Consider the following 22,470-nt stretch of genomic DNA (forward strand, 5'->3'; position numbering starts at 1 on the left):
AGAATGCACAATTATTGATGACCATTTCATTTGAGTAATGTGGTTGTTTTCGGTAGTATCTACGCATTTTAAAGCTGCCTTATCATGTTCTGTGTGAATTGTTTCATTGCTTCCACTATAACACATAGGCCTAGCTGTTTGTCATCCACAGGTGCCGTAATACTGATAAGACGCATCTCCTTAAAGGTGTCATCCGGCCCAAGTCAGTTAATGTCAGTTATGGCCACATTGCCCCATGCTAACCTGCTAAGGTCTGACAAACAGTAATATATGCCATCTTCTGAGATGGTCGATGCGTTGGTGTCATTCTAACTGCACCCAGTCCCATCTGCAGATCTAAAGGACTGCCTTTGGCTTGAGACTACTGGGAGATAAAACATGGAAAAATCAGTCCTACTGTATGCAGTATTTAACTGCAGGCTATGTATAATTGCCATGCTACTAACAATGGGCCCTAGTTCTCCCGTTGACTTCTTCACCTGCATTATAGATGAGGGACTGTAGCCCCAGAGTCCCCTAACCCCCTGCTGGAGCCAATCAGGAGGACCCACTCATCAACATTTTGTGGTGTCCCATGACACACATATGCAAATGTCTGTGAATATCATGAATATCATACCTTATTAAATGCAGCTGCGCTGTTGTGATATACTGTACATGATATACATGTAGGAAACGGATCAGAAGAATAACCTTTTAACCTTTTCCACCCTCACTCAATGTAAATTTACCCGCCTTAAGATATGCATAGTATACAGCAGCTCTGCAGGGGAAATTATAATCAGCTCTGAACTGTGTTAATTGACAAGCAAATTTATACCTCTTCTATAAATAACCCTGCTGATGTCTATGAGGCGTGTGAAGAGCATTATCAAATGTCAGAAGGATCGTATTGACTCTGAAGAGGAAGGCTCTGTCTGCTTAGCCTGTGACCTTCTTCCATGATTCATTTCCACCTGTTAGTCTTTCTAACTTTTAATAACAACATGTCTACTCCTGTGTGTTTGGGGCAAGGCGTCACATTTGATGTCTGATTTGATTTATATATTTATTTGTTATTGCCTTCTCTTCCCAAATCCAATTTTAGCTGACATTTCTCATGACTGTAACGAAGAATGACCTTTGAAAAGGACACTTCCGTTCTTGCATGCAGACGGGTGGTGGTCTAGTGGTGTAGGGAGGCAGGCCTAGTGACGGGGAGGCAGGTCTTAACAATGGGAGATGTGTTGTTGCCTTCATCCATCTCCCCTACCCCTCTCACCTACCGAGGGAAAGCCCACTCCCAGGCCTGCAAGTCACCTTGGGAAGGTGTTACAGCGGAAGCATCTGCCCCCGACCTTAATGTTGTTCAGAGTGATAATTGCATTGGGGCTTTGACTGCTCTCTCCTTGATCTCTCTCTCATGATCAATTCTCTGATTCAATGAGCCTAACACAATACACTGGCTGAGGAACAGAGGAAAAGTGTGAAGAAAAACAGTTCCCATGTGCTTTGGGTGCAATGCCTGGTTATGAGGTAATGAAGCCTTCATAAGGACTTAATAATTCTTCCCTCTTTATGTTAATAGGGTTCGTAATCCACATCGACAGGCTCCTTCACCCTTCCAACCCTCCAACACCACTCACACAGCACTCTCCGTCTAACACAGAACACATTCAGGCTCATGGCTACATCATAATTGTACAGATACGCTACAGATACGACCGTTTACCCACAAGGACACACGTAGAGTGACAGTCTGAATGCCTTGCACAGAATATACACACATGCTCATATGGTCATTGCACGCATCTATGCATGATTACACACCCAAGCATATTCATGCCAACATATAGTGCACCGATGCATTCAGGGTTGGTTCTAGCCTTTTGGGGGCCCTAAGCGAGGTTTGGTTGGGGGCCCCCCCACCTTTTAGTGTCTCACCTCTTAATGGTGGAGAGAACTTTAAAAAAAAGTTAATTTCCTTCAATTCTACACATTTTGCCCTGGGGAGGAGAGAACATTTTGCAATTCTACAACACATTTCATACAATTTTATTAATTTTGCCATTGAACAGAAAGAACAAATGTGCAGTTTAACAGATAATTTCCAGCAATTCTACACATTTTGCCATGACTTATGCCATATTAATATGATATCTGAGTGAGACTGACTAACAAAACCAATGGGGGCCCCCTGGAAGTCAGGGCCCCTGGGCATGTGCCTTGCATGCTCAGTGGGTATTCGGCCATGATTACTACAAGTTTAGATAGCTGGTTAGACTAACTTACCAATAATACAATTGTTAGCTGATACAGCTTATTGAGTGAATGACAAGAAAATAAAAACTGTGCTGATGCACAACCAAATGTCAGAATCAGAACTTGTGTTTTCTACTATACCTGACTGAGTTGCTAAAAAAAAGTGCATACAGCCTCCCGAGTGGCGCAGCAGTCTAAGGCACTGCATCTCAGTGCAAGAAGCGTCACTACAGTCCCTGGTTTGAACCCAGGCTGTATCACATCCGGCCGTGATTGGGAGTCCCATAGGGCGGCGCACAATTGGCCCAGCGTTGTCCTGGTTTGGCCGGGGTAGGCCTTCATTGTGAATAGGAATTTGTTCTTAACTGACTTGCCTAGTTAAATGAAGGTTAAATAAAAAATAAATAATAATAATACATTAAAAAAATGTATTTCGCTTATGCCGGGGGCTGCCCCTGTATGCAGAAGATACTGTGTCTAAACAACACGAGTTCTTCCAGAGGCCTCCTGCTCTTCCCCTGCTCCAGTATGAAGCTCTCCCTAAACCATTCCAGTAATTGATTCTGTCTGTGTGACAATCTGAAAGGGATTATTTGTGAGCCAAGAGAGGTTTCCTCCAAAATTCCGTTATTGTGTTCCATTTTTAGACTAATGGTGTGAATTTATTTGTTTTTTTTCCTCTGAAAAGCTGCAGCTCACATCATAGTTCCATTCCCATGTGATGCCATTATCTCTTTATCACTGTTACACAGATGGAAGGTGACTGTTAGACTGGGGAGCATCATCTTTTGATGCTGCAAAGGGCAGGTCAACAACTGCAGAAACCATTACTAATCACTACTAATACTCTGTTGTCTAGCAGCCAGAAAAAAATCCTTTGTCAACAGGCCATCTTCATGGGCATACTTTCTTAGAAACACTAGCTTTTTCCTCCTACAGTACACTTGTATCTAATTCCAGTGTCTATATTTGTCCTTCTGAGGGCAGTCTTTGTGTAGAGTTCCCATTTCTCATTAGCGTGTCCCCATCCTCAGGGGGACAGGCTTGATAGACAGATGGACAGACAGACAGTCTTTTTGCCGGCTCAGTTAGCTCTGGCTCTGGCGACATGTTATTTTCCTAGGACTGGGCTCTTAATACACAGTGTCCAGATGAACTCCTTTGTGTGCCAAGAATAATAACATGTAGAATTAAACCATACAGCCCCTGCTAGTCCCAATGGATGCAGCTTTAATAATCTCATTATCAATTTAATGAGGTGATTAGAATGCCAGGGGCCAGGGGTGCACATAGAGTGTTATGGAAGATGCTAGTAGCATCCTGAGTCCTCCTGGCGTCTTGGTGGTGCAGTCCTCCTGGCTCCTAATCCTTCAGCTAGCTTGGGGATTCGTTACCATTGTCTCTGGAGACCTGGCTCGACACGGCTGCTGTAATGCCGGGTCACACGCTCTGTCTCTGTTATGGTGGTCGCAGGTCCTCTGTGGGGTTCTGTTCCCTCTGTGTAGGGTTCTGTTCCCTCTGTGTGGGGTTCTGTTCCCTCTGTGTGGGGTTCTGTTCCCTCTGTGTAGGGTTCTGTTCCCTCTGTGTGGGGTTCTGTTCCCTCTGTGTGGGGTTCGGTTCCCTCTGTGTGGAGTTCTGTTCCCTCTGTGTAGGGGTCTGTTCCCTCTGTGTAGGGTTCTGTTCTCTCGGTGTCACAGAAAATGCAAGGTAAAATCATGAGCGGTGGCAAGTGCCTCTTTGGCTTTTTCGTTGCCATGGAAACAGGCATGTGCAACTGCGCATCAGTGTTTAGTAGGGTTAGTCTAGGGCAGTAGTTCCCAACCAGGGGTACTAGGACCCCTGAGGGTACTTGGGAAAGGGGGATACCTAGTCAGAGAAGACATATTAGACCACAGGCCTGCTGGTAAAATGCACATGAGGGGATACTTCAGGGGGACTCCGGGCAGAGAAAAATTCAGTTGGTGGTACAGTACCCGAAAAAAGGTTGGGAAACACTGGCCTATGGGATCCCAATGCACCCAACCACCAAATGAAGTACTTGCCGAGGAAGCACATTAAGCATCGCGGTAATATTTCCTGAAATGAAAGAAACAATTTTGTTGTTTCATTTGATGCAATCAACCTGGACAGGCCTTTTCCTTTGAACCATAAACATGTAAACAACATAGACTACCCATGATTCAACTACGCCATAACATGTATAATGATAAAGAATGGTATGAACGGTAAGATTTCCCCCCCTTTCCCTCTCAATGATTGAGGTAAAAAAAAACAATTACAGACTTCGTCTACCCCGACCCAACGATTTGAAATCCTTGAAAGGGAGTGAATGAGTGCACACTGCAGGGAGAAGAGGATGTGTGATAGGAATTGGACTGTAATGTGGGCCACAGGCAACCAGCCCTCAGCTGGGCAATTTGACTCTCCGAAATCCTCAAGCTGAATTAGTCACAGTGGCTGCTGAAGAGCCTCCTGTGCCTGACCAACTGAGGCCGGCTTCTTACCCGTAATGTGGGATACTGAGCCTATGCTACCTACCGCCAGGCCTGAGATAGGGAAGGATTTACTGTACAGTAGAGTGATTTCATCTTTATATTTGAGAAAATAGCCTGAACTGCCCATCCTACTGTATGTCTCTATCCATGGTGCTGAAGTAAGAACAGGCAAAGGGCTGTGTTTGAATACTGGCGCTGTCCATGGTCCTGTAGTAGAAAGGAGCAGATAACGAGTATGCAGTGAATATTGTACAGCAATGTGGACTATTGACAGCACTAAGATATATGTGTAATTATGCTGCCCATTGATCTGGTCTTGTGCTGTCTGTGGTTCTGTATAGAGAGGCTACTGAGAGGTGTGTGTAGTGTACTCTCTCCCTGTCCGTGGTGCTGCAGAGCAAGGCAGCAGAGGGAACAGGTCAGGGACAGGCAGCCAGAGAAGCAGCAGTCCCCAGCTCCCCAGGGCCAGATGAGTGGTAAGACTGCAGTGGAATGCATTGATTATCTGTCAAGCAGGCCTGCTAGGATCTAACCAGGGCAGTGTTAGGGTATTAAGTGATCTGAAGTATTCAATGAATATTGATAATGAGTGGCTGTTCGCCTGGCTCTACTATTAGTGATTCAACCCCCCTGGTGCTCACCGTCTCTTCACAGAGATGGTTCTGGGTTGGAGAGGGCTTGGGTAGCTGGTCCCTAGTGAGCATTTCACTGTGTTAGTTTGATGGTGCAATATTTTCACATCATTGCGTTGATCTTGAGCACAACGTTGTACTTCATACTGTAGCCTACCATTTTTCACTCCTGGAAGCGCATGCCTTTTCGTATTGGAAGTTGCTCTAGATAAGAGTGTCTGTTAAATGACAAAAATGTAAATATAAATATGTTATCAGCTCTCCAGAATACATACAGATCCTTTGGTGGACCACTCACTCTCGCTCTACAAGAATGCCTCCATTTCAGGGTTTAACACCTTAGAGAGGTGCTCTGGTGGTTACATGCCTTATCTCACCTCCTTTGTATTGGATTTGAAGGCCTCAGGCCCTCGCTGTCTCTATTTAATTTGTTGTCTTGAAAATGACCAAGTCTGTCTTTATTGGATTGTCAAGGCTGCTCCGTTCCCTCCGGCACCACTTATTCTCTCAGGATTTTTCGTGTTTCTTTTGGTTTGTGCTTTGTGTTTTCTCTGCTGCTGTTTTCTTCACCCGCCTCGGCCACATAGTCCAGCACTAATACATTTATCCCTCTCTCTGTGTTTTCTCCATCTCCCTCTCTTCTACAGAAACTTATCGAAGAATCCTCTGACCACATTATCATGGCAACTCTTCCAGAATCTTCAACTCTTCGAGCTGTAAGTTTTTGTACATTTTTTATCAAATCAAAATCAAAATCAAATCAAATTGATTTATATAGCCCTTCTTACATCAGCTGATATATCAAAGTGCTGTACAGAAACCCAGCCTAAAACCTCAAACAGCAAGCAATGCAGGTGTAGAAGCACGGTGGCTAGGAAAAACTCCCTAGAAAGGCCAAAACCTAGGAAGAAACCTAGAGAGGAACCAGGCTACGAGGGGTGGCCAGTCCTCTTCTGGCTGTGCCGGGTGGAGATTATAACAGAACATGGACAAGATGTTCAAATGTTCATAAATGACCAATATGGTCAAATAATAATAATCACAGTAGTTGTCGAGGGTGCAACAAGTCAGCACCTCAGGAGTAAATGTCAGTTGGCTTTTCATAGCCAATCATTGAGAGTATCTCTACCGCTCCTGCTGTCTCTAGAGAGTTGAAAACAGCAGGTCTGGGACAGGTAGCACGTCCAGTGAACAGGTCAGGGTTCCATAGCCGCAGGCAGAACAGTTGAAACTGGAGCAGCAGCACGGCCAGGTGGACTGGGGACAGAAAGCAGTCATCATGCCAGGTAGTCCTGAGGCATGGTCCTAGGGCTCAGGTCCTCCGAGAGAGAGAAAGAAAAAAATAAAGAGAGAAAGAGAGAATTAGAGAGAGCATACTTAATTCACACAGGACACCGGATAAGACAGGATAAATACTCCAGATATAATAGACTGACCCTAGCCCCCCGACACATAAATTACTGCAGCATAAATACTGGAGGCTGAGACAGGAGGGGTCAGGAGACACTGTGGCCCCATCCGATGATACCCCCGGACAGGGCCAAACAGGAAGGATATAACCCCACCCACTTTGCCAAAGCACAGCCCCCACACCACTAGAGGGATATCTTCAACCACCAACTTACCATCCTGAGACAAGGCCGAGTATAGCCCACAAAGATCTCCGCCACGGCACAACCCAAGGGGGGGGGGGCAACCCAGACAGGAAGACCACGTCAGCGACTCAACCCACTCAAGTGACGCACCCCTCCTACGGACGGCATGGAAGAGCACCAGTAAGCCAGTGACTCAGCCCCTGTAATAGGGTTAGAGAAAGAGAATCCCAGTGGAGAGAGGGAAACCGGCCAGGCAGAGACAGCAAGGGCGGTTCATTGCTCCAGAGCCTTTCCGTCTTTTCTATCCCTGGCAAAGAGAATCAGGAGATGTCTCATTTTCAGTACTAATGCATCAACATGCACACACACACACACACACACACACACACACACACACACACACACACACACACACACACACACACACACACACACACACACACACACACACACACACACACACACACACGGTATCTGCAGTTGGTAACATACAATATAACTGATAGAGATGTAGAATGCTCAAGAACTACCTTCACACTCCTGGGCCATACTACAATCTTATGACCTACTGAAGAGATGAGTCTTCAGTAAAGACTTAATGGTGGAGACAGAGTCTGCGTCTCTCACATGGGTAGGCAGACCATTCCATAAAAATGGAGCTCTATAGGAGAAAGCCCTGCCTCCAGCTGTTTGCTTAGAAATTCTAGGGACAATTAGGAGGCCTGCATCTTGTGACTGTAGCGTACGTGTAGGTATGTACGGCAGGACCAAATGGTAAAGATAGCTAGGAACAAGCACATGTAATGCTTTGTAGGTTAGCAGTAAAACCTGGAAATCAGCCCTTGCCTTAACAGGAAGCCAGTGTAGGGAGGCTAGTACTGGAGTAATATGATCACATTTTTGGTTCCAGTCAGGATTCTAACAGCCGAATTTAGCACTAACTGAAGTTTATTTAGCCGGAAAGTAGAGCATTGTAGTAGTCTAACCTAGAAGTAACAAAAGCATGGATTAATTTTCTGCATCATTTTTGGGCAGAAAGTTTCTGATTTTTGCAATGTTAAGTAGATGGAAATGTTCGTTCTTGATATGTTCGTCATAAGAGAGATCAGGGTCCAGAGTAACGCCGAGGTCCTTCACAGTTTTATTTGAGATGACTGTACAACCATCAAGATTAATTGTCAGATTCAACAGAAGATCTCTTTGTTTCTTGGGACCTAGAACAAGCATCTCTGTTTTTTCTGAGTTTAAAAGTAGAACGTTTGCAGCCATCCACTTCCTTATGTCTGAAACACAGGCTTCTAGCGAGGGCAATTTTGGGGCTTCACCATGTTTAATTGAAATGTATAGCTGTGTGTCATCCGCATAGCAGTGAAAGTTAACATTATGTTTTCGAATGACATCCCCAAGAGGTAAAATATATAGTGAAAACAATAGTGGTCGTAAGACAGAACCTTGAGGAACACCGAAATTTACAGTTGATTTGTCAGAGGACAAACCATTCACAGAGACAAATTGATATCTTTCCGAGAGATAATATCTAAACCAGGCCAGAAATTGTCCGTGTAGACCAATTTGGGTTTGTTTGTCTTCAGCTCTTTCTAAAATTTTAGAGAGGAATGGAAGATTCTATATAGGCCGATAGTCTTTTATATTTTCTGGGTCAAGATTTGGTTTCTTCAAGAGAGGCTTTTTAACTGCCACTTTTAGTGAGTTTGGTACACATCCAGTGGATAGAGAGCAATTTATTATGTTCAACATAGGAGGGCCAAGCACAGGAAGCAGCTCTTTCAGTAGTTTAGTTGGAATCGGGTCCAGTATGCAGCTTGAAGGTTTAGAGGCCATGAATATTTTCATCATTGTGTCAAGAGATATAGTAACAAAACACTTGAGTGTCTCCCTTGATCCTAGGTCCTGGCAGAGTTGTGCAGACTCAGGACAACTGAGCTTTGGAGGGATACGCAGATTTAAAGAGGAGTCCGTATTTTCCATGTGAATATTAAAGTCACCAACAATTTGAATATTATCTGCTATGACTACAAGGTCCGATAGGAATTCAGGGAACTCAGTGAGGAACGCTGTTTATGGCCCATGAGTCCTGTAAACAGTAGCTATAAAAAGTGATTGGGTAGGCTGCATAGAATTCATGACTAGAAGCTCAAAAGATGAAAACGTTTTTTTGTTTTTGTAAATTGAAATTCACTATCGTAAATGTTAGCAACACCTCCGCCTTTGCGGGATGCACGGGTGATATGGTCACTAGTGTAACCAGGAGGTGAGGCCTCATTTAACACAGTAAATTCATCAGGCTTAAGCCATGTTTCAGTCAGGCCAATCACATCAAGATTATGATCAGTGATTAGTTCATTGACTGCCTTTGAATTAAGGGATCTATTTTGAGATGTGCGGTATCACGATCTCTTTCAATAACGGCAGGAATTGAGTAGGTCTTTATTCTAGTGAGATTGCTAAGGCGAACACCGCCATGTTTAGTTTTGCCCAACCTAGGTCGAGGCACAGACACGGTCTCAATGGGGATAGCTGAGCTGACTACACTGACTGTGCTAGTGGCAGACTCCACTAAGCTGGCAGGCTGGCTAGCAGCCTGCTGCCTGGCCTGCACCCTATTTCATTGTGGAGCTAGAGGAGTTAGAGCCCTGTCTATGTTCGTAGATAAGATGAGAGCACCCCTCCAGCTAGGATGGAGTCCGTCACTCCTCAACAGGCCAGGCTTGGTCCTGTTTGTGGGTGAGTCCCAGAAAGAGGGCCAATTATTTACAAATTCTATCTTTTGGGAGGGGCAGAAAACAGTTTCAACCAGCGATTGAGTTGTGAGACTCTGCTGTAGAGCTCATCACTCCCCCTAACTGGGAGGGGGCCAGAGACAATTACTCGATGCCGACACATCTTTCTAGCTGATTTACACGCTGAAGCTATTGCACTTGGTGACCTCTGACTGTTTCATCCTAACATCGTTGGTGCCGACGTGGATAACAATATCTCTATACTCTCTACACTCGCCAGTTTTAGCTTTAGCCAGCACCATCTTCAGATTAGCTTTAACGTCGGTAGCCCTTCCCCCTGGTAAACAGTGTATGATCGCTGGATGATTTGTTTTAAGTCTAATACTGCGGGTAATGGAGTCGCCAATGACTAGGGTTTTCAATTTGTCAGAGCTAATGGTGGGAGCCTTCGGCGTCTCAGACCCTGTAACGGGAGGAATTGAGACCAGAGAAGGCTCGGCCTCAGACTCCGACTCGCTGCTTAATGGGGAGAACCGGTTGAAAGTTTCTGTCGGCTGAATGAGCAACACTGGTTGAGCATTCCTACAGCATTTCCCTCCAGAGGCCATGAGAAAGTTGTTTGGCTGCGGGGACCGTGCGAGGGGATTTATACTACTATCTGTACTTACTGGTGGCACAGACGGTGTTTCATCCTTTCCTACACTGAAATTACCCTTGCCTAACGATTGCTTCTGAAGCGGGGCTTGCAGCACAGCTATCCTCGCCGTAAGGCGATCGTTCTCCTGTATATTATGAGTACAGCGACTGCAATTAGAAGGCATCATGTTAATGTTACTACTTAGCTTCGGCTGGTGGAAGTCCTGACGAACCATGTCGTTAAAACATCCGGAGAGAAAAAGTTGAATGAAAAAAAGTTGAGTGAGGGAAAAATTCAAAATATAAATGGTAATTAAAAAGTAAAAACCGTAAAATTGTCAGGTAGCAAAGTAAGGTTGGCAACAAAATGCACAGCAGCACGTAAACAAGTCTGCAAGTTGTTATCTTATTTGATCAACTTGTGCACCCAGAAAAACCTTTCATAGAGCCTTTTATATCCTAAGTGTGCAACCCATTTACCACAACCTTCATGGTTTCCAAATGGATTCCCATCTTCTTCCATTCAAAGCCAAACAACAATTAACTTGGAGAAAATCATTGAAACAGACAAAGAACACGATACTTTATTCCCTGCGTCATAACCGTTGATTTAATGGATGTGACATATGAGTGTGTTAAATGGAGCTGTCCAGGCCGGGTGATTCTCTGGTCCACAGTCCAGGTGTTTCTCTGGTCCTTTAGTGTCTTGTTTGTCCATGAATATACAGGTGTCGGATCTTAATTTGAACGCTCTTTTTGTTGTTGAGAATTCTCCTACATCACCAGAAATGCAGATGAGCTTTGTGATTTACATTAATTCACTGAAAACCCACACTAACACACGGCTACATTAACAGTATTGCACTTTATATGCACTTTATATGTAGCCTACTTTTGCAGCTGCAGGATTATTTTGCTGTGACAATATACATTAAAATCATTCAAATTAAAATCCTACACCTGTATGAGCAATCAGTGTTTATGGCCTGAATCTGCTACTTGTTTGGACCTGTTAGGTCCTCCCTTCCGGTAGAATACACAAATTGAAGCCTTGCGTTGATATATGGCCATCGTAGAGTTATTACACTTGCATCCCCTCCATCCTCTCCAGTCCAGGAATCAGAGTGAGTGCTTTCCCTAAATAGCAGAGAGCCTCAGCCAGGGCCTGACGCAGAGCAAAGAGCAGGGAGCAGGCTAGGCTTTATCATCGCTCAGCTCAGCCCAGGGAGGGGGAACAAATGAAGAGCAGCTGTAAGGTTGTGATATAAATGTGGTATTTTAAGCTATGGAAACAGGGCAGCTCCTCTGAGGAGGCCTATCTTATTTTCATGGTTGCCTGTCCTTTAGAGGCAGAAGGAGGAGGAGGATGGTGTACATGGAGCACTACTAAAAGCAACCAAATACATAGAATACTTGAATAATTCCAGAGTAAGAATATCATGGGCAGCAGAGTAGCTGATGATAGGAGTTAGAATGTACTGCTGATTTTTAATGGAATATCTACATAGTCATACAGAAGCCCATTATCAGCAACCATCTCTCCTGTGTTCCAATGGCACGTTGTGTTAGCTAATCCAAGTTCATAATTTTAAAAGGCTAATTATAAATTTGAAAACCCTTTTGCAATTATGTTAGCACAGCTGAAAACTGTTGTCCTGATTAAAGAAGCAATAAAACTGTCCTTCTTTAGACTAGTTGAGTATCTGGAGTATCAGCATTTGTTGGTTCGATTACAGGCTCAAAATTGCCAGAAACAAAGAACTTTCGTCTGAAACGGAAACTCTAGTTTGAGAAACGGACGCCGCACAAGTCCTCAACTGGCAGCTTCATTAAATAGTACCCGTAAAACAACGTCAACAGTGAAGAGGCAACTCTAGGATACTGGCCTTCTAGGAAGAGTTGCAAACAAAAAGCCATATCTCAGACTGGCCAATAAAAATAACATTTTAAGATGGGCAAAAGAATACACACACTGGACAGAGGAACTCTGCCTAGAAGTGTTGACACTGTTGACGTTAAGACTGGAGTTTTGCTGGTACTATTTAATGAAGATGCCAGTTGAGGACTTGTGAGGCGTTTCTCAAACTAGACACCCTAATGTACTTGCCCTCTTGCTTAGTTGTGCACCGGGGCCTCCCACTCCTCTTTCTATTCTGGTTAGAGACAGTTTGCGCTGTTCTGTGAAGGGAGTAGTACACAGCGTTGTACGATATCTTCAGTTTCTTGGCAATTTCTGGCATGGAATCAAATCAAATCAAATTTATTTATATAGCCCTTCGTACATCAGCTGATATCTCAAAGTGCTGTACAGAAACCCAGCCTAAAACCCCAAACAGCAAACAATGCAGGTGTAAAAGCACGGTGGCTAGGAAAAACTCCCTAGAAAGGCCAAAACCTAGGAAGAAACCTAGAGAGGAACCAGGCTATGTGGGGTGGCCAGTCCTCTTCTGGCTGTGCCGGGTAGAGATTATAACAGAACATGACCAAGATGTTCAAATGTTCATAAATGACCAGCATGGTCGAATAATAATAAGGCAGAACAGTTGAAACTGGAGCAGCAGCACAGTCAGGTGGACTGGGGACAGCAAGGAGTCATCATGTCAGGTAGTCCTGGGGCACGGTCCTAGGGCTCAGGTCCTCCGAGAGAGAGAAAGAAAGAGAGAATTAGAGAGAGCATATGTGGGGTGGCCAGTCCTCTTCTGGCTGTGCCGGGTGGAGATTATAACAGAACGTGGCCAAGATGTTCAAATGTTCATAAATGACCAGCATGGTCGAATAATAATAAGGCAGAACAGTTGAAACTGGAGCAGCAGCATGGCCAGGTGGACTGGGGACAGCAAGGAGTCATCATGTCAGGTAGTCCTGGGACATGGTCCTAGGGCCCAGGCCAGTTGAAACTGGAGCAGCAGCATGGCCAGGTGGACTGGGGACAGCAAGGAGTCATCATGTCAGGTAGTCCTGGGGCATGGTCCTAGGGCTCAGGTCCTCCGAGAGAGAGAAAGAAAGAGAGAAGGAGAGAATTAGAGAACGCACACTTAGATTCACACAGGACACCGAATAGGACAGGAGAAGTACTCCAGATATAACAAACTGACCCTAGCCCCCGACACATAAACTAATGCAGCATAAATACTGGAGGCTGAGACAGGAGGGGTCAGGAGACACTGTGGCCCCATCCGAGGACACCCCGGACAGGGCCAAACAGGAAGGATATAACCCCACCCACTTTGCCAAAGCACAGCCCCCACACCACTAGAGGGATATCTTCAACCACCAACTTACCATCCTGAGACAAGGCCGAGTATAGCCCACAAAGATCTCCGCCACAGCTCAACCCAAGGGGGGCGCCAACCCAGACAGGCCGACCACAACAGTGAATCAACCCACCCAGGTGACGCACCCCCCCCAGGGACGGCATGAGAGAGCCCCAGTAAGCCAGTGACTCAGCCCCGTAACAGGGTAGAGGCAGAGAATCCCAGTGGAAAGAGGGGAATCGGCCAGGCAGAGACAGCAAGGGCGGTTCGTTGCTCCAGAGCCTTTCCGTTCACCTTCCCACTCCTGGGCCAGACTACACTCAATCATATGACCCACTGAAGAGATGAGTCTTCAGTAAAGACTTAAAGGTTGAGACCGAGTTTGCGTCTCTGACATGGGTAGGCAGACCGTTCCATAAAAATGGAGCTCTATAGGAGAAAGCCCTGCCTCCAGCTGTTTGCTTAGAAATTCTAGGGACAATTAGGAGGCCTGCGTCTTGTGACCGTAGCGTACGTGTAGGTATGTACGGCAGGACCAAATCAGAGAGATAGGTAGGAGCAAGCCCATGTAATGCTTTGTAGGTTAGCAGTAAAACCTTGAAATCAGCCCTTGCTTTGACAGGAAGCCAGTGTAGAGAGGCTAGCACTGGAGTAATATGATCAAATTTTTTGGTTCTAGTCAGGATTCTAGCAGCCGTATTCAGCACTAACTGAAGTTTATTTAGTGCTTTATCCGGGTAGCCGGAAAATAGAGCATTGCAGTAGTCTAACCTAGAAGTGACAAAAGCATGGATTAATTTTTCTGCATCATTTTTGGACAGAAAGTTTCTGATTTTTGCAATGTTACGTAGATGGAAAAAAGCTGTCCTCGAAATGGTCTTGATATGTTCTTCAAAAGAGAGATCAGGGTCCAGAGTAACGCCGAGGTCCTTCACAGTTTTATTTGAGACGACTGTACAACCATTAAGATTAATTGTCAGATTCAACAGAAGATCTCTTTGTTTCTTGGGACCTAGAACAAGCATCTCTGTTTTGTCCGAGTTTAATAGTAGAAAGTTTGCAGCCATCCACTTCCTTATGTCTGAAACACATGCTTCTAGCGAGGGCAATTTTGGGGCTTCACCATGTTTCATTGAAATGTACAGCTGTGTGTCATCCGCATAGCAGTGAAAGTTTACATTATGTTTTCGAATAACATCCCCAAGAGGTAAAATATATAGTGAAAACAATAGTGGTCCTAAAACAGAACCTTGAGGAACACCGAAATTTACAGTTGATTTGTCAGAGGACAAACCATTCACAGAGACAAACTGATATCTTTCCGACTGATAAGATCTAAACCAGGCCAGAACATGTCCGTGTAGACCAATTTGGGAATAACCTTCATTACTCAGAACAACAATAGACCGATGAGTTTCAGGCCATTTTGAGCCTGTAATCGAACCCACAAATGCTTATTCTCCAGATTCTCAACTAGTCTAAAGAAGGCCAGTTTTATTGTTTCTTTAAACAGAACTACAGTTTTCAGCTGTGCTAACATAATTGCAATGATCAATTAGCCTTTTAAAATGATAAACTTGGATTAGCTAACACAACGTGCTATTGGAACACAGGAGTGATGGTTGCTGATAAAGGGCCTCTGTACGTCTATGAAGATATTCCATTAAAAATCAGCCGTTTCCATCTACAATAGTCATTTACAACATTAACAATGTCTACACTGTATTTCCTATCAATTTGATGTTATTTTAATGGACAAAAGTTTGCTTTTCTTTCAAAAACAAGAACATTTCTAAGTGACCCCAAACATTAGTGTAGCTGTATGATGAGAGGGTATACTGACAACATGGAAAAGGTTGAGTGAAGTAGAGACAAATAAGTGTTGTTTTGAAGACACAGATAAAGTATAGACTCTACAGATGGTAATTTTGTTGTTTGAACTTAAATGACCGTTCCTTTTGATACCATTGTTATTTCTAGCCATATTTGGACTGTTTGTGTCTTCTGAAGAGTACAGCCTGTTAGAAGAATAAAAAACCTTTCATTCTGCTTATACACTCTTACAAAAAGAAATTATATCTAGAATCTAAAAGGGGACAGCCGAAGAACCATTTTCAAACCCTTTTTTTTCCAAGAGTGTAGTATTTAATCTCTAATTACTAAAACTGTTCAACAAAGGCTCAGTGATAAGCGGCCGACATCACAGCTTGAGCAAAGAGAAGAATCTGACGAAAAGAAGATGAAACTGGTTAGAAATTAGTGCCATTTCCTTCTGACCAATTGGGAACAAAGACATTGATTAATTTCTTATTTTCTGTGGTGTAGAGCCTAACAAACGACTAATACAATTTAATTCAATGGTTATCAATCTTTTTCTTAAATGATTTACTCTCCAGTCCTCTGTGGAATGTCGGCACAATGACAAACATAGCAAACACAGCAGAGCTATGCGGATAGGCTTCTCGGCTGCGTCCTAAATGGGACCCTATTCCCTCATAGTCCAATACTTTTGACCAGAACCCAGTGGGTCCTGGTCAAAAGTAGTGCACAATATAGGGTATAGGGTGCAATTTCAGATGCACCCTGCGTCTGACTTTAAAGCTGAGATCCACATTAAGGGAAAGAAGGTTGAGTCTGTCTTTAAAGCTGAGATATTTTTTACATTCAGCATCACTCCGTCAAGGGAAATATACTATTATTTCTAACAAAGACATGACATATATTTCAGGATGTTCTGTATCCCTGGAAATAATCAGAATTCATGTAAACATTATAGTTGTGAAAACCCAGTTTGTCCAAAAAGAAGTGGTCTCTTAGCACAGCTTCTCCTGGGTATGGGGTAAATTGAGCCGTGGGACAGGGTAAGTTAAGCAGCCAACAAATGTCTGTACTGAATTAAATAGTACTACTACTTTTTTAAAACCATGTCTATCTTTATTTCCCCAAAACAATTAAACACAATCACAGTCCCTTTTCTTGTCTTTTAATATTTGAAGCATCTTTGAACACAGGCTTAACACCTAACAAACGCTTTGTACTTTAAAAAAAACTTTGAACACAGGCTTAACACCTAACAAACGCTTTGTACTTTTTAAAACACTTTTAACATAGGCCAGGCTCTGTTGTTACCTCATATCCCAGCGATAAGGCCCTGCTTAACTTGCCATTGGCTCAACTTACCCCAAGCCAAACATGTTCACTATTAGCCCACACAGCTACAAGAATGCACTTTCTGCAATGATGTGCAATGATGTCAGATGGAGAGAAAAAAAAGCCGTGTTTGTTTTTTTAAGTAATGTCTGTTGTTTTAATATGGCAAACGGACATGGCATTTTCACTGCTATAGATTCCAACTTTAATGGCATGTGCTAGCACGCTGGTCATCATGGTCCCATGCACTCTCTAGGGACCACATCTGTTGATTAAAACTAGACAGGCAGAGGGATGGCTTTTCTTTCCAGATCAGAGTGCATCAGAGTTATGCCCGTCAGTCTGAAATGGCTGCTGTTGTGGAGGTGTTTCAACTGAAGCACTAAAGGCACTGCACAATCAGACCCCTATTTCTCACTGGATATAAGGACAAGTGCTTTTTGTTGGATTTTTAAACATCAGTAAGGGGCCTCAGGATAGGGCATGGGTTGCAGGATACATCAAATCAACTTTTATTTGTACATTGTACATTTTAAATTTGGCACATACATGTTCTGGGAGATATTCAAATTCATGTAAGATGCAGTAATGTGTAGTAATCATGACGCAGAAGGCATACAATTGCTTAATAATTTCAAAGGCAAACTGACCTGAATTGTTTTGCCATTTTAAATGAGTTGTTGTTGCGGGCCTCAGACACATTGTGTTACATGCATGAAGCCTCAGGGCTAGCGCTGCTGAACCTTGTCGTTTCACTGACTATTTCTGTATGCATGGTTTCCTCTCTAACTGCTTGGAATAAACAAAGCAACAGTAAACAGAGTGATACTGAACGCACAAAGCAATAAAGTGTGAGACAACAGCAACAGCAGCTCCGTGTGAGAGTCTTAACCACCAGCAGCCATGCCACTCTGTGCTACTGCTTGTGTTCTGTGGTAATTGCTGTCAGCTTGTTTTGGTGCTTGACAGGAAAAAAACAACACAGGGTTACTAGGGTGAAAAGGGAATGTGTGTGTGTGTGTGTGTGTGTGTGTGTGTGTGTGTGTGTGTGTGTGTGTGTGTGTGTGTGTGTGTGTCTCCCTGTTCCGCAGTCCTGCAAGTGTAATCATAGAATGGTAAATGAGCTGTGTGAATGAGGTAGCCTCATCAGGAGTCTTGGTGCTGGCTGGATGCATACCTGCCAATCTCACTGCTCCCTCCCCTCACCAAGCCCAACCTAGCAAATGAGCTGCTTTACTGAGCTGAGACACACACGCACACACACACACAAGCGTGCACACATGTAGACACACACACACACATGCAAACACGAGTACTCATGATAGATAGAGAGAGAGAGCTGGTAATAAGGAGTAGCACTGGCAAGGGAGACGGTGCTAAAGGATGACGGTGCTAAAGGATGACGGTGCTAAAGGATGACGGTGCTAAAGGATGATGGTGCGAAAGGATGACGGTGCTAAAGGATGACGGTGCTAAAGGATGATGGTGCTAAACGTTTTGGGATGACTATCTTTATCGTATGAATAAAAAACATTAGAACAGTAGTATAAAAACAGTAGAACAGTAGAACAGTAGTATAAAAACAGTAGAACAGTTGTATAAAAACAGTAGAACAGTAGTATAAAAACAGTAGAACAGTAGTATAAAAACAGTAGAACAGTAGAACAGTAGTATAAAAACAGAACAGTAGTATAAAAACAGTAGAACAGTAGTAGAACAGTAGTACTAGAACAGTAGAACAGTAGTATAAAAACAGTAGAACAGTAGTATAAAAACAGTAGAACAGTAGTACTAGAACAGTAGAACAGTAGTATAAAAACAGTAGAACAGTAGTATAAAAAGAGTAGAACAGTAGTATAAAAACAGTAGAACAGTAGTATAAAAACAGTAGAGTATAAAAACAGTAGAACAGTAGTATAAAAACAGAACAGAAGTATAAAAACAGTAGAACATTAGTATAAAAACAGTAGAACAGTAGTATAAAAACAGTAGAACAGTAGTATAAAAACAGAACAGAAGTATAAAAACAGTAGAACAGTAGTATAAAAACAGTAGAACAGTAGTATAAAAACAGTAGAACAGTAGTATAAAAACAGTAGAACAGTAGTATAAAAACAGTAGAACAGTAGTATAAAAACAGTAGAACAGTAGTATAAAAACAGAACAGAAGTATAAAAACAGTAGAACAGTAGTATAAAAACAGTAGAACAATAGTATAAAAACAGTAGAACAGTAGTATAAAAACAGTAGAACAGTAGTATAAAAACAGTAGAACAGTAGTATAAAAACAGTAGAACAGTAGTATAAAAACAGTAGACCAGTAGTATAAAAACAGTAGAACAGTAGTATAAAAACAGTAGAACAGTAGTATAAAAACATTAGAACAGTAGTATAAAAACAGTAGAACAGTAGTATAAAAACAGTAGAACAGTAGTATAAAAACAGTAGAACAGTAGTATAAAAACAGTAGAACAGTAGTATAAAAACAGTAGAACAGAAGTATAAAAACAGTAGAACAGTAGTATAAAAACAGTAGAACAGTAGTATAAAAACAGTAGAACAGTAGTATAAAAACAGTAGAACAGTAGTATAAAAACTGTAGAACAGTAGTATAAAAACAGTAGAACAGTAGTATAAAAACAGTAGAACAGTAGTATAAAAACAGAACAGAAGTATAAAAACAGTAGAACAGTAGTATAAAAACAGTAGAACAGTAGTATAAAAACAGAACAGAAGTATAAAAACAGTAGAACAGTAGTATAAAAACAGTAGAACAGTAGTATAAAAACAGTAGAACAGTAGTATAAAAACAGTAGAACAGTAGTATAAAAACAGTAGAACAGTAGTATAAAAACAGAACAGAAGTATAAAAACAGTAGAACAGTAGTATAAAAACAGTAGAACAATAGTATAAAAACAGTAGAACAGTAGTATAAAAACAGTAGAACAGTAGTATAAAAACAGTAGACCAGTAGTATAAAAACAGTAGAACAGTAGTATAAAAACAGTAGAACAGTAGTATAAAAACATTAGAACAGTAGTATAAAAACAGTAGAACAGTAGTATAAAAACAGTAGAACAGTAGTATAAAAACAGTAGAACAGTAGTATAAAAACAGTAGAACAGTAGTATAAAAACAGTAGAACAGTAGTATAAAAACAGTAGAACAGTAGTATAAAAACAGTAGAACAGTAGTATAAAAACAGTAGAACAGTAGTATAAAAACAGTAGAACAGTAGTATAAAAACTGTAGAACAGTAGTATAAAAACAGTAGAACAGTAGTATAAAAACAGAACAGAAGTATAAAAACAGTAGAACAGTAGTATAAAAACAGTAGAACAGTAGTATAAAAACAGTAGAACAGTAGTATAAAAACAGTAGAACAGTAGTATAAAAACAGTAGAACAGTATTATAAAAACAGTAGAACAGTAGTATAAAAACAGAACAGAAGTATAAAAACAGTAGAACAGTAGTATAAAAACAGTAGAACAGTAGTATAAAAACAGTAGAACAGTAGTATAAAAACAGTAGAACAGTAGTATAAAAACTGTAGAACATTAGTATAAAAACAGTAGAACAGTAGTATAAAAAGAGTAGAACAGTAGTATAAAAACAGTAGAACAGTAGTATAAAAACAGAACAGAAGTATAAAAACAGTAGAGCAGTAGTATAAAAACAGTAGAACAGTAGTATAAAAAGAGTAGAACAGTAGTATAAAAACAGAACAGAAGAATAAAAACAGTAGAACAGTAGTATAAAAACAGTAGAACAGTAGTATAAAAACAGAACAGTAGTATAAAAACAGTAGAACAGTAGTATAAAAACAGTAGAACAGAAGTATAAAAACAGTAGAACAGTAGTATAAAAACAGTAGAACAGTAGTATAAACAAAGTAGAACAGTAGAACAAAAACAGTAGAACAGTAGTATAAACAAAGTAGAACAGTAGAACAAAAACAGTAGAACAGTAGTACAACAACAGTATAACAGTAGTACAAAAACAGTATTATAGATCAGGAGTGTCAAACATATGGCTCGGATCCAGCCCGCGAGGGGGGACATTCCAGCCTTTGGGTGGTTTGAGTTTTTTTTTAAACTAAAATGATAATGGACCAACATTTATGCAGTTTCTTGACTGTGTATAGTTCACTAATAAACACTGAACTGAAAGCTAGACAGTCAGAAAACATAGAAAATTCTAAAAAGGATGCATAGAGGACTATTTTTAGCTATTTTTGACAGTGAGGAAACATAGCCAAGTTTCAGTGCAGCCCTCCGGATCCGTTGAAGACCAAATGCGGCCGCAGGGATCAAAATGAGTTTGACACCCCTGCTATTCATGATGTCGTATATGATATTATACAGTATTTATGTTACCACTACGGCACCATTGGGGCTTGGTGACACTCAACGGACATTGGTGACTTCCGGGTTGGAGCGAGCGGTCGCATCTGCACTCGGTCCGCAGGTAGTATTACATTTCATTATAGTACAACGGTTTGATTTGTCTAATCTTAGCAATTTTTCTTCTTAGCTAGCTACATAGCCGTCTTTGTATCATAGATAATTGCGTAATTATCGTATTTCGTCGTCCTAACGCAGTCTACACCGCCCTGCAGCTAGCTAGCTAGCTAACGTCTACCGTTAGCTAGTCCACCGTCTACCGATTAGCAGCACAACTTACACTCAACTGAACGACTTGATTAGTGTAGTGTTAGCTAGCTACATAGTTATCTTTGCTGTCTTCGTATCCAAGATAATTGTGTAGTTTAGAGTGTGTAGTTTTAGAGTGATTATCTTAATTTACCGAGGTTAGCTAGCCAGCTATTTGTCGTCCTTAACGTAACAGAACTTCCGCACTCAACAATCCGGTCGCATTTCGCTTCGCTCCACAGGTAGTATCACATTTTTCATTTCATTACAGTACAACGGCTTGATTTGTTTGATCGTAGCTAGCTACATAGCTAGCTACATAGCCGTCTTTGTATCAAAGATAATTGTGTAGTCTTGAGCGATTTCCTAGGTTAGCTAGCCAGCTATTGTCGTTCTTTTAACGCAACGTAACGTAAATCAACACTGCTAGCTAGCCAGCTAGCCCCGAATAGCAGCACAGTAGCACAGTAGAAACCATTACACTCAACGGAACGACTTGATTAGTGTAGTGTCAACAACGCAGACACTGCCAGCTAGCCTACATAGTCAACAACGCAGCCTCTGCCAGCTAGCCTACTTCAGCAGTACTGTATCATTTTAATCATTTTAGTCAATAAGATTCTTGCTACGTAAGCTTAACTTTCTGAACACTCGAGACGTGTAGTCCACTTGTCATTCCAATCTCCTTTGCATTAGCGTAGCCTCTTGTGTAGCCTGTCAACTATGTGTCTGTCTATCCCTGTTCTCTCCTCTCTGCACAGACCATACAAACGCTCCACACCACGTGGCCGCGGCCACCCTAATCTGGTGGTCCCAGCGCGCACGACCCACGTGGAGTTCCAGGTCTCCGGTAGCCTCTGGAACTGCCGATCTGCGGCCAACAAGGCAGAGTTCATCTCAGCCTAGGCCTCCCTCCAGTCCCTCGACTTCTTGGCACTGACGGAAACATGGATCACCACAGACAACACTGCTACTCCTACTGCTCTCTCTTCGTCTGCCCACGTGTTCTCGCACACCCCGAGAGCTTCTGGTCAGCGGGGTGGTGGCACCGGGATCCTCATCTCTCCCAAGT

At 42.3% G+C, this 22,470-nt stretch overlaps 1 protein-coding gene across 1 annotated transcript in view; it reads left to right on the forward strand.

Annotated features, from left to right (window-relative positions):
- The window catches only part of LOC115134397 (NT-3 growth factor receptor-like), a 240,760-nt gene that overhangs the window by 45,410 nt on the left and 172,880 nt on the right, over positions 1–22,470 (forward strand). Inside the window, exons 5-7 of the mRNA XM_065022154.1 lie at positions 5,133–5,212; positions 5,391–5,418; positions 6,016–6,084. Coding sequence (XP_064878226.1) covers positions 5,133–5,212; positions 5,391–5,418; positions 6,016–6,084 — 177 coding nt within the window. The remainder of the gene's footprint in view (positions 1–5,132; positions 5,213–5,390; positions 5,419–6,015; positions 6,085–22,470) is intronic.

Source organism: Oncorhynchus nerka, linkage group LG9a, assembly GCF_034236695.1.
Source record: "Oncorhynchus nerka isolate Pitt River linkage group LG9a, Oner_Uvic_2.0, whole genome shotgun sequence".
Classification (NCBI taxonomy): domain Eukaryota; kingdom Metazoa; phylum Chordata; class Actinopteri; order Salmoniformes; family Salmonidae; genus Oncorhynchus; species Oncorhynchus nerka.